This window comes from Grus americana, chromosome 3 (genome assembly GCF_028858705.1).
Source record: "Grus americana isolate bGruAme1 chromosome 3, bGruAme1.mat, whole genome shotgun sequence".
Classification (NCBI taxonomy): Eukaryota; Metazoa; Chordata; class Aves; order Gruiformes; family Gruidae; genus Grus; species Grus americana.
This window is the reverse complement of record NC_072854.1, coordinates 92599477-92613296: the sequence shown is the minus strand read 5'-3', so window position 1 is coordinate 92613296 and position 13820 is coordinate 92599477. Positions and strand designations below refer to the sequence as shown.

The following is a 13820-nucleotide window of genomic DNA, read 5'->3' as shown; positions in this document are numbered from 1 at the left end:
ATTTGCTTACAAACTAAATCACTGAACTTGAACCCAGCAGAAATATCCTCCCCTTCCAAACTGGCAGAAAATACTGTCCATCCTTCCACCAACTGTAAATTCAGCTTGAAGTTACTGGCCTAACATTGGCATTTTCCCCATTCATATTTCTTACATGAACTTGCAGCAGAAATGGTGCAAAATAGCAAGACCTGTTGGAATAGGCAGAAAGGAATTCAAACTTTAATCTGATCGGTTTAATTTTTTTTTAGCAGGAGGAAAAAGAATAAAGTTACAAGATTCTTTTAATATTTTCACAATGTTAAACTAAAACTGAGCTCTAGGCTACATGTGTAAGTAAATCTAGAACACAAAAGGGTTAAATAAGATCTTCTTTTAAGATACAAGAACTTAAGCTTTCTTTACGTTTAACAAACTTCACAGAACAGATACTGCAAAGGAACAACCCCCTCCCCAACTTTTTTGTTTAAAGTGAACATTGTCCATAATTCACATGAACTTTAAGTAGTGTTCTCTCAAGAGCCACCTTGAAACCATCTGTGCACTTGTAACGAGATTAAAGGGAATATTAAGGAGGAACAAAATAGCATCTTCAGTATTAATGCAGAAAAGTCTTGTGTATCAATCAGAATGCCCATCAAATGCTATGATAGGATTTTGTAGGAAAAGAAAGTGTGCATCACAGCAGCCGCCAAAATCCATGTTTTTTTAAAACTCCTCACGGCAAATGTAAATAATATCCTTGGACAGTCCCTCTCACCAGGACCATTTCCTGAAAATGCAGCACATTACAGAAGATTTTGCTGCTGGTTTCATATTCTTGAATAATAATAATAAAAAAAACAGCTTGCCTTTTGGATAGCTTGCATTTTATAATGATGGGACACTTCTGATTTGCTTCATGGTTAATTAATGCTAATACAGTCAGATGCTGAGAGTGTGTGTGTAGACACATATATATAGTCTTTTTTTTTTTTTTTTAAATTAGTTATCTCCTTGTTAAATGCTCCTATCTGGCTACCAAAGTAAAATATAATTTGGCCTATAAGGAGTTAGTTACCTGTAGCAAGTAGAATGGAGGATGACTCATACAAGCTTACTCCCAAAACGCTGGGGTTTTCCAAATGACACCTTACTTCACGCCTCTGATGTTTTATATCTGCCCAGTATTTGAAGATGAGACAAAATCTTTCTCTCAGGTTTTCTTACAAATTTACCCGATTGTTAATACCTTACTAACAGACTGAAAAGCTAAGTTCACTCAGGATTAAGCTGGGCCACATCAATACAAATCTTTTTTACCTGCATAAACCCCGTATGCAGCAGGAGACATGCCGATTCTTATGTTTGCTTTTTTGTTTCCAAACCGACAAGACTGGTGCAATTCAGCTCAGCTCAACATGACATACCGTAATACAGAACCATAGGTCTAAACAGATCCAAAACATTCTACTCCACGTAATGCTTTTCACATTCACTTGCTATACTTGCTTTGCGATAGAGGCGGGCAGAGATTTTCATGAGAGCGTTCAGCTGCATAGAAACAGGGCTGATATAGCCCATTTGATTATCTCATTGACACTCTGGAAGTGAGGAACACAAACTCAGTCTGATAAAGGGTGTTTTACTGGTTGTTCCCCAATACTGTTACTGAATTCCGTTTGCTACAAAATGTCCTTTTTTTTCCCCCAATATATAAGTCTAGCTACAGAAAGTCAGTCTGTAGAATCCAGCCATGGCTACTGTGCTGTGAATTAGCCTTATTTGATCAATTATCAGATACCTGCACTTAGCAAAAGGCAAACAAAAGCCAATCAGGTTTCGGCCAGTGGGAATGGCTGCACTGCTCAAGGTATGTGGAATCTGTTCACACAACTCGTAGAATCTCCGTGGATGCCATGTAAAAAGTATGCACCATTTACTGCTCTGGGATGAAGTTGGCTTTAAAGTGAGATCATAATTTAACTGAGAAGAAAGAAAGAAAGAAAGAAAGAAAAAAAAAAACCCTGATAGGTTCTTTATAGTAAGATAGATATAAAAATTTTTCATAAGAATCTCTGTCCCCCTTTCTTTTTGGCTTCCTGGAAAGAACCAGAAAGATGTTCCTACCCCAACAGAATCCCTGATGCTGGTGACACTGCCTAACTCAAAAGCCACACGCGATGAAGGCACGAGTGACCAGTCAGGTCTTCTGGGCTTAAGCAGCTGCAGTTGCTGCTTTTAGTAGTATTTCACCTCCTCAGGATTCACTAGCAGTGAAGAGGTGAAAGGCTGCACATTAAACAGTTTGTCTGAAAGCCATGTGCATAGCAAACTTTTACACCAGCTTCTATACAACTATATGTTTTAACTCTGCAGCTGGAATGTTTCCAGCGTAAGGCTTTTAGAGTGACTCCAGCAATAACAGAAGCCTTTGGATTTTTCTTGGTTTTTTTAAATCCACTAGCCATGCTCAAAAATAATATTTCTTCATGTTTTATTTTTATACGGTGGCTAGCAGGCACCTTAGTAACCAGCCAGAAATCAATTTCAACCACCATCAACCCCTAAACTACAGTACCAGGACGGTTGGCTAAAGAAAGGAAACTGATTGGCTGTAGTCTGAAACTTGCCTAGTACAAGGTGTCTGGCTGACTTTGTCCTAAATAAGGCTAACATTAGTGAACTAAGAGAACAGCATTTGGTTGCAGTCTTGCACTCAGGAACATCCTTCGCCAATGCGTTGGCAAGATCTCCCTACTTTCCGATCCAGTTTCACCATTTTCATAATGGCTTCCTCACGCCCACGTCCCATGTGGTCAAATGTGCAGTCATGTTGTTCAGGCAGGCGATGTAACATACAGAACACATAACCTACCATGGAAAGGGAGAAAAAAAAAAACAAACCACAGTTAGGGACTTTGTTAAAATGGCAGAATCTTACCTGAATCAGAAGTGAAGGATCACCTACTGGAGGATTACTCAGTTCTCAAAGATTAATGCCAGCTTTAAGTTTTTACTTATCTTCCTTACAGGGTAAGGAAGTAAAATCAGTAAATATCTGATTATTTACTACATTTTCTTGAGTATTTATGAACACAGTGTAAAAGCTCAAGTCATACTAGGTTTGGGGTTTTTTTTTGCCGTCCTCTCATCTTACAGAGGAAGCCCCCAAAATCATCAAAACTAAGTATGCCCAGATAGTAACAAAGCTAATGTTTTAAAATAAAAGCTAATGACCTTCACTGAAATCTTTTCTACTTTATGTGGAGATGGTTGTCATTTCTGAAAATTCATGCCTATGGTACTTCAGTTTTAGCTCCCAAGCAGGCATTCAAGTCAGAACTGTGAAATCTAAGCACCTTACTTCCTCCCTACTGCAAGCACCCCAAGTTGGCAGCAACTGCAGGAGAGTTCACTGCTCCACTACTGTTCCAGTTTTCAGAAGCTTCTCTTCATGAACTGTTCTGACACTAAGCACAGCACATGAACAGGCTTTTGACATTGGGACATGTTATGCCACATCATCTTGCTCTGAAGCTGAGATGATGTAGGTTATTGTCTCTTTGTCTAAAGCTAGTCAATGCTATTCAGTTTGCCAGGGAGCATGTGATTCAGAAACACACAGCAATACTTTTTCCTACAGGTGAGGAGGGCACCTCCAGTAGCCACCTCCTTCTAGTCTACAAAGACAGACAGCTTTTTTTCTTATTTGGCCCTTACACTTCGTAACAGTAAAGAAATTGCTGCAAATTTCCTACCTCTAAAATGAACGTTACATAGCAATAAGTAGTATTAAGATGATATAGTAGGGAAAAAAGTCATACAGTTAGAGAGTTCATGTAGTCCACCGTATATGAAACAAAGTATGATATCGCCTACACCGCACTGTTTTCCTGATGGTGCAAAGAGCATCACTCTGCCTCTCACTGAATGCTTTATGTACTGCTACTCCTTGAATGCTCTAAAGATACTAAAACCACAAAATGATGATATTTCAGAGATGGAAAATGATAAAAATGAGTGAATGACTGAGAAAGTGTGTGTTTGTGCATATATATACACACACATATATATTAAAAAAAGTGTGTAAAGTATTTCAAGCTCCTGGACTATAAAACATCAATTGTAGGAGAGAACAACAGGCTACCTTTATGTTAGTATGATTGTTAAAAAAAAAAGGAAGAAGTATCACACATGGAATTATTAAAAAAATAATGTGAAGAAAAAATTGATTTATCTTTGCTCTTTGTTTCAATAGCACCAGCTATGAAAGGACACGTCTATTATCTGTGGTTGGCTTTGAAACCCAGTTCTAGAACAAAGCAAAAAAGACAAGTTTTCTGTATTGGTATATGCAATTCAGAAATATGGATGGAAAGATGCAGATTGAATTGATATACATCTCGCCCCTTGTGATCATTGCCTCCACTTCAATCTCTATCTGGGTCATACCACACTCAAATGTGACAAATATCTTTCTTGAGGTGCCAAAAATTCAAGGTCTGATTGTTAAAATGAAAACATCCTTGGACCACAGTTTCAGTACTGAACAAGCATTTCACTCATTCTTTCTTACAGAAAGCATGGACTGAAGGCTTCCCTTATTTCTTGAAATAAGACTTCCAATTACTGAACCAACGTCCACTGCAGGCACAAGAATACATAAATACCTGAACCAGATGAGCTCAAAAATCAAGTTCCTCATCTTATCTGCAATGGATGTGTAAGAAGCAGACGCCAGAAACCCTGCACATACGGATAGGGCTGAAGTCGTTTCAGTCCCTTGTAGGTAAAAAATGGGTTTTAAATCCTGATGGTTTTACAGATCCTCTCCACATGGTTAACACACGTATTTAGAAATGCTATTTAATGTTATCTAAAAGACATATTGAACATGTATACAAATCACACAACTTCAGCAAGACTCTTGTGACAATTCTTTAAGTCTAATAAGAAAATACATATACAACATAATTTATCACATTGGAACATCACCTTTCAATTGCCCCATCTCCTCACCTTCTACCAAGCCTCCTGCCTTTTGTAGACCAATGTGACTTCATGATGCTGCTTTCTATTTTGCCACCCCCCCCCCCAGTACAATCTATTCTGTGGTTTGCCATATCTTTATTTCTTTTTTCAACACCTTTTAGTTCTTTTTAGAGCACTTGTTTTCATGTAGGAAAAGCTGTACTGTATGCTATTTTTATTCCAGATTAACTGTATTATTTATTTTTTCTGTTTGTCAAGTATTTCCTTATGCATTCTTGAACAGAATTTCAACAACTGCCCACAAAGAACAGCAGGTGATTTTCATTTTCCAAGACTATGGGAAAAGTATTTCTAATTTCAGCAACTAAATAATCTAAACCTGTTATTCATATATCTATTTAAATACGTACTGCTAATTAGAACTGATAATACCTAATGAAATAAAGCACATTTTGAACATTACTAAAGATAGTTTTGCATCTCTTGGCTGTTCTTATATAGGGGGTTTATTCGTGTTGAATTAGCAATGGGGATCTTTTGGAAGTCTCATTTCCAAAAGAGACTTCAGATTTGTTGTTCCAAATGCCTCAGTCACTTTAAAGATTGGAACTTGGTTTTTTTGTATGTTTTATTTGAAATTTAAAGGACTTCAATACTGTTATATAGTAGCTACTTGAGTAACAGTAGTTCTGAACATTTTTTTCGTTAGTTCAGAGTGGATATATTCAATTAAGTTATTACTGCTATATTCATTCCTTGCTTCTTCACTGGTCTGGAAATCAGAGTGGACATCCTGTGGACTGTGTGTGCACAAGTGCCTGATGTCGTATCGAGACCATCAGTTTTCACAACAGCTCTGTTATTAACCTATGTGCACTGGGGCAGAAGGCCAATATATGTACTTCTATTTTGATCCTTAAAACCGGTCCAGATTTAGAGGTGAAACCTTTTCTCCTGAGAACTCTGCTTTTACGGTTATAAAGCAAGTTAGATTAATGAATTCTTGTGGTGTATTTACTGTTAAGTTCATTATAGGAAGATGTCAACTACAGGTTGTCTCCTTTAAAGGATTTTACTGCAGAAATGCTTCTTTTAGCACACTATAAATAAAAGACAAAATAAATAACTTTCTGCTAGGGGAAAGAGCATTGGAAAAGAGAATCTATCTGCCAGCTAAAGTTAGTTTACCCTAGTCATCAACCAACAATATGTCAAACTTCCACTCCAAGCACAGAAATTTCAGTCTAGTACATGTAATAATACACCTCACAGCATGGCAATTGTTGGCTTTCTGATCTTAGAAGTAAACTGCGAATCACCTACTCCTCAAGCCTCTAATGCAAACATCTTGGAAAAACATTATTTAGTGCCTCAAAACCTTTGAGCTCCTCTAAGCATCCCAGCAACTACCTCACAGTATATCATCAAAAATTCACTTCCATTTCATCACCAGAGCAAAACTGGCTAAAGCCATAAAGCAGTGTACCTCTCTGCCTTACTTGTACAGATGAGTCTTTTGCATAGGACACAGAAACAAACATGATTCAAAGGAAGTCTAAGATTGCACACAGGCAACTGTGAAGTTGCTTTCATCATTCCTGAGGAATCTGCTGGGAAAAGGCAATCAGAGAGGACAGAAAACAAAATAATCTTCCATATTCAAGACCAGAGAATACCACAGACTTGCAGTTCACTCGGTGTGGATGATGATGATGAAAAAGGACTGCATTCTCCTCATTGTTACATTCAAGAGCACTGGCTTGATGGGAGTATGGAATGACAATAAGCAAATATTTCAACTAAAACCTGCATTTAATTCTTAACTTTCTGTCTTCAAATTCTGAAAACAGTAAGCTGCTAAAATACCAACAAAATGATATGTGAAGCATCAGAAACAATTCAACTAAGTGGCATAATAATCCACAACACAAAAGCCAAATTATAATTTTGGAGGGTCCCCTGATTTTGGTGGTTTTTTTCCCTTTTCTCTTTGTTAACTCAACGGAGAGTGGTCAGACTTTCTGGAACATGGCACAAATGCCCAATAATTAGAGTACTGCAAACTACCAATGGAGAAGCACAGCACACTGGTGGGACTACTCTAGTGGACATCCTTGGCCAAGCATGGAGTAGTTCCAGACACTTCTAATGTACTGCTGGAGAACACCACACTGTTACATATCATACACTGTAAGATATATAATAAATGTAACAATCCCTGTTACATGAATAACATCATGATAGAAAAGAAGCTCCTTTTTCTCCCACCTCAAGATTCTGGTCCTAATCTCATTGATGAGACATTCCAAAAGCTGCTAAAGGAAGACAGATTTGTTTGGTTTGTTTGTGAGCATGTTTTGAGAGGCGGTGAAAGTGCCAAACAAGCTTATTAAACATTTATACAGATTACACATTTACAAAGTGGCTTAAAAACATTTGAAAGTGTCCCTATTTGAAACATTTTGATGTGTATTACCTAAAATGTAGTCGCATGCTGCCACAATTACCGTACAAAATCAGAGCTTCTGACACTTTAAAATCATCTTACCTGCCCACTAGTATCACTGTTTACCATCTTTATTTCCAAGTGAAGAGGCAGAAGTTCAAAACTGCCAGAATTTGCAGGCATTTCCAAATTTTATTTAATAAACAACTTATGTTTGTATAGATTACCTATATAAAGTCTATTCAAAAGAAGTCTTAATAATGGCATGGACTTACTCCTATGCAGAATTCTGTGCTTTGTGCTTTGGCTTCTTCAAGTGCTTCTCAAGAAATTTTACCTTTCTCGCTAATTTGCAACTCTAATTGACAAGAGGTTCAAACAACTTAAAAATACTTTGTAACCTGAAGAGATGAACGAAAGCGCTGCAAAAATTCTCTACCAAAGATGTATTCTCTAACCAGGTACATGTGAGTCTATATGCAGATTTCTGTGCAAGAGCACCTTTTAAAGATACATTAAAATCTGAACATATCTACAGGACATCATACAACACAGCAATACCAGGCAGATTAACTCATAATTAGCTCATGCAGTGATACATGCTGCTGCAGCACTGTTCAGAATAATTGGATATTGTTCCCCGAAAGAGTCTAGTAACCCCCAAAACAACATTTATGCCTCTACCCCATCCCTTCCAACTAGAAAGATGACAATGCGTTGTAAATGATGCTAACAATAAAGCTACTTTAAAAAGTGTGGGAGGGAAATTTTTTTGTCTTTGTTCAAGACATGGAATAAGTAAGAAATGAATGTAGGAGTAGAACAAATACCTGCCAAGATCCCAAAGACTTGTGCATCCAGTACCTCAGAAAACACTTGCTCTCTGGATTTCAATATATTCTAGCTTGTTCCCCTAATATTTTGGAGGTTGTTCAAAAAAAACGTCCAGCAATGGAAGGAAATAAAAGTGTCCTATAGTCCAGTATAGCAAAGCTTCCAGTGCAGCTTGTATGCACTCCTATTTTACAGTATATTCTAGTCTGCTGATGTATTATTCTCCTTCTAGACAGCTCCATTCTTGCACATGCTCTAATTATCTCTTTTCTCCTGTGGGGAATGCTGTGCATTGGCATTGTCAGATTTCATTACACAACATTTAGTTTTACTGACATGTTCTATAAAACCAAACCAAATCCCGACAAGCTAAACAACAATCTTTTGTAAATAAGCGAGCTAAACTATTGTCCTGTTTCCCTTTCCCAGCTTGCAAGATGCCATGGACTTTGATTAAGAGCTAAGTAGTTCAGAATAACTGGCTAGGAATCTTGTGATTCCTTCCCAAGGGGAAAGAGGAGTAAACCACAGTATGGTGAAGCTTTCTAACCAAATAGATGTATTTATTAAAACTCCACAAAACATAGATTGAGGCAGTCCTTTCTATCATTTCCACTCCAAGAAGAGTGGATGGGGAACGTTAACCTCTTAAGTGCTCTAAGTTAGAAGCCTCTAAATATTAATGCACAGTATCTTAAAAACTGTCCTCTCAAGGCATTTCAGTTCCACGTTCCCTCACAAATAGCACAGCTGCAAAAGATTCAGGAAAGACACAGTAGGAAGAAGTGTACATAACTTATTTACTTATTTTTCTAACCATTTGCTATGGTCACTGCAACTCGCCTTTCAGTATTTTCTTCTTTATATAGATCGTCTATACTTAGTCATGACTACCAAAATGATCAATAACTGAATCAAAAAGAGGAAAAGGAAAGAGGTGCTGCTAAGACATTTTAGAATTTTTCTTTTAATCTATGAATGTGTCCCCAGGACTGGATGTACACTTGGGACTTCCATCCTGCTCCTCAGTCAGTCATAATCTAGAAGCACACAGCTCCATGACATCTGTGATGCTACTTAAATTTTATGTCTGAGAATCAGGATGCTTACAAGACGCTGTAGATTCATTTTATATTTCTGCTACTGGATTTATGCTCAGGAGAAAAGAAGGGAACAGGTTTTGGGGTTTTTTTTCCCCTTTCTTGCTCTATTTTGCTATCTCCCACAAAGAGGGGCATGCGTTAGAGACAAAAAAGCTGTTAGTGAAAAAAACTGCCCAGAAAATGAATGGAAGAAATTGTATACAAAAGAAAGATGACATCATCTTAAGCCTGTAACAGCCACTGGACAGGTATGGTTAAAGATTCTGCAAGAATTCTTTAGACTGCAAGGCAAAGACTTTGTATTGCCAAGTTTAGTCACGTAAAACCTGTGTTTCAAAGTGTCTTCTGTCTCTTTTCTTGAAGATTGTAAGCCTGGGAAGCTGCTTTAGGGAGCACACAAGAGATGTGGTTTTGCACTGTGCAGACTGCAAACAGACCTTTTATCCCAATTTGTGCTAATTTCGAATTCACTTTCCTATTTATCTTACTACTTGCACAGAAAGCTGTCAAACTATTTTTTCCTACATTAAATGTGACACAAATTTTGAACAGAGAATTTATATCACTTGAGGACAGAGCACATGTTGACTTTTTAGTAGTTTTTTGAATCAACAATTCTTAAGGAGGTTCTACGTAAGACACTATTCTACTCCTTGACTTTAGAACTAAGAACTCAAAAGAAACAGTGTCCTCCTGTTTCTTTGAAGACAGTGTATTTGGAGTGGGAAAAATTAAGATATAGCACTCTCCTAGATTCAAATCCTGCTTTTGCTTTATTGCATACCAACTCCACAGAAGTAGGGAGCATCTTCAGGAACAGAACTCAGGTTTTCAGGAAGTTATTTCTTAGTTTCAAAAGATCCTCAATGAATCAAAGTGATAAATACAGCATTCCTGCTTTGCAATATAAACTGCAATTAAAAAGAATTTACTGTGGGTCAGGTCTTACTAAATACTGCAGGTCTCAGTCAGGTTCGTATCTCAGTTCTGCCATGTACCACAAAATAATAGTTGTTAAATCTTTTGGTTTGGACCAAATATTTTCCTTGCTCTACAGAACACGTGCACATTAGCATAACTACTTGTACATCACTACTTCTTCACCCCACTATGGATTCATGAGTTAAGGTCAACATATAGCTGAGACAGTGTAACAGAGCAACTTTGGTACATGATTACTCCTAGGGATACAGTATGCAATACACATTTCTAAACTGCTTTATACCTCAGAAGTCACTGAGGTATAGTGACTCAGAAGTCACATTTCATCTGTAGGCTCCCCTTTCAACCTTACACGCTGTCCTCAATTGTTTGTCCAGGTTGCAATCCACAGCAGTCAGGCACAAGCAGTAGCTGTGACCCCACAAGTCGACTTACCACCTAGCACAAATGGTGGGCGGCCACTGTTGCGCAACGTTCACAGACCTGGGGTATGATCCCAGTTCATCTATGGCGAGAGATCCAAATTCACAGAAATTAGCATTTTAATTTGCCACATATTTTCTCAATATAACTGAAAGAAGTATTTTTCTCCAAAAGACTTGCGCAATTTGTTGAAGCACAAAGGCAAAACGGTTAAAGTTGAATTCAACAAGAGAATTTTCAAAGGAACCATTTTGCTCCTATCAACTTGCAGCATCAAAAGCAGTGCCAGACACTGAACACCAATGTACTACTAACTTGAGGGAGAGGAAAAGCTAGGTTGAAAATTAAAAGTTTAGACTTTAGGTAGGTGAAGAGAGTTTGCTTTTTTGAATAATCATGTGATCTTGCAATGATATATTCAGGAGGAATTAATATCACTGCTACACTTGTAAAAGGAACACTCACTGCCATGTTTGTGGGGCCAAGAACACACTGAAACAACACTGCATCTCCCATATCATTCCTAGTTTCACAAGGTTATGTCCTGTAGGATGTGGGAGAATAAATCCAAAGAACAGGATATGCAGTAAAAAAGCAGAATTATGCCAAAAGAGCATCCTAGTGTCCAAGAGCAGACACCTAATAGAGGGAAACCATGATAATAGGTAACACTATTGCAAATAGTACTCTTACAAAATTTTCCATAGGCTATACGAGCATAAAAGGAAGTACTTACTTCCTACCCAGAACATATAGATGTGATAGTAGTGTGAAATCTTGAAAAAAAAAAAAAAAAAAAAAAGAGTCTCCTGAGAAAGGGCACATGGATGACAGAGCTATCCGAGCATCAGTGCAGGGCCTCAGTGCAGAGTGACATTTTCAAGAGAGCTACATCAGTATTAATACTTCTAGAATTCTCTCTACACCAAGCCCACCTGAGCTAATACACTTCTCCCAGAAGCTGAGGATTTAATTAAAAGCCAAAGTGTACCCAGTAATTTAATTAAAACAGCAAGCAATACTGAGTGATTCAATAATGTGTGTGTATCATTTTGTTTAGCCCGATGAAAATGCAGGAAAGATAAGACTACTAATAAAGAACTGGAACGAATAATGAAAGGGTCTATACTAAGATATTGTACGTGTTGTATTAATTCTAACTGTTCTCCTGGATTCTGCATGTATTTTGACTTCAAAAATCACATGCTGAGTATGATCCCAGGTTTGACTTTCAATGTATTTCCTGAATTATATTATTTATGCCTTGGGTTTAAATAGCTTTCTAGAGGTTGTACCATATTGATCCACAGTCTGATAACAGCTAGACTTGCTGGCCAAATCACTGGAGAGAAGCAACTCTATTTCTTTTAAACTTAAATGAAATTTGTTTTATGTCTTTATCCTCTATTTACACCTTATGTCCAGGGTCTCTTAGATGACACATTCTGCTCCATGCAAGTCTTCTATTCCTGTAGCCTCTTGCTATGTCAAGAGTAATTATTCTAACCAAAGAGAAACAGAGCTCCATTCAGAGGTTCTATTTATACCATTAAGGTAAACAAATGCCTAAGAGAGATGTACACTTCCACCCTTCCCCTTTTTTTTGGGTGTAAAGACTTACACAACATTCCCTGCTCCTGCTTGTCTGGAATATGGCAGGACCCCTCCCCCCCCCCCCCCATATACCACTTATGCACAGATTTGAGCAACTTTCAGCAACTCAGGAACTCTGAACACCTCTGTAGGTAAACATTTTCATTTCAATACATATAAAGATACAGTTAAATAAATCTATTACTGAAGAAAACACTATACCTTAGTGATTAGAATATCCATAAATACAGTTTGTCAGCCCTTGAAACTTTCCTCCAAGGCCAGAAACACTTTCTATCAAAAGTCCCTGACACAGACTAACATCAATCTTTTAACTTTTGTGAAAACTGATGCACACTGATCTTTATGCCATTTCCGTAGAAGGCCCACAGCAACCTAAAAGAGAACTCTAGCAGAGAACCAGGTAGTCTCAAGTCCCAGTACCTAGCTTTAACACTTTCTTATACCTTAGGTACAGAATTTAAGACCACAGATGGCATTTTCCTTTAGGTAATATTTTACTTAGTTAGTTTGTAGGGGGGAAAAAACCACCCCTCTAGTTCCTGGAAAGAATCCTGACTTTTCATTATAAATTTTCCCAATTCCTTTCAATAATATGCTTTTTCTCCTCCCAGTCCTGATGTAGCAACTGGTGTGATGGTTTTTTCCCCCACTTCTTCCTAAGAAGAATTTAAACTTTCACCAACAAAATTCACCGGGCATCATTCCTCCCTACCTGACTTACTTCATAGTCAGTTGAACTATCCGGTAACGTTGCTTCAATGTTTGTCAGATGATTATAGCGTATTTTGGGGCTTTTTACTTCAAATGCCAAGCACATTAGTAAAATCAGTACTTATGTGCATAGCTCTTTGTTAACATATGGACAAGTATGTTTGATTCACTTTGAGGGGGATGCTCTTGAGGCAGTGTCTTTCCTTTTGCAGCTACCTGCTGACCAGCAGAAGCTTTCTAAGTGCGCAGTCCTGGTAAAGCTGTAATGTTTGCCTGTGAGACTGGATAAATAAGAACACTGTAAAGAAAGAATTGTGATTAGAAAAGGTAGAGCACTTTAACCTTCAAAAATGTTTCCTTTAACATCTGGCAGGTAGGTGGCTATTATCTTCATTTTTCTGATAAGAAAAAAATGACTCAAAGACTGAGCAAATTACTTCCCTAAAGGTATTGAAAAAGATGGACCTGGAAATAAGATACTCTCAGCTAGATTTTTACGCTGAAGTTCACTAGGCCACGTGTCTCTTGTGCGTATGGGACAATTAAAAATTGCATCTTTTACTTTATGTACATGCTGCTTTCTTCTGTAACTGCAGTGCAAGTATGTATGGAAGAAGAGACCTAATGTAGCACACCAACGAAATGCTTATTTTTTAACTCATACTGTATTATCCCTGCAAAAGCCACCTGAAGGTTAGATACTGAAGGACTTACCACATCAGAAGTGTCAAAATAAAACCTCATTTTTTGTTTTGTTTTTGAAAGGAACA

At 37.6% G+C, this 13820-nt stretch overlaps 1 protein-coding gene across 2 annotated transcripts in view; it reads right to left on the bottom strand.

Annotated features, from left to right (window-relative positions):
* Positions 1-217: 217 nt before the first annotated feature.
* The window catches only part of ZFAND3 (zinc finger AN1-type containing 3), a 139583-nt gene continuing 125980 nt past the window's right edge, over positions 218-13820 (bottom strand). For both annotated transcript variants that reach the window (XM_054819505.1, XM_054819506.1), the window contains one exon: positions 218-2853. In XM_054819505.1, the coding sequence (XP_054675480.1) occupies positions 2699-2853 (155 nt within the window). In that variant the 3' untranslated portion in view covers positions 218-2698. The remainder of the gene's footprint in view (positions 2854-13820) is intronic.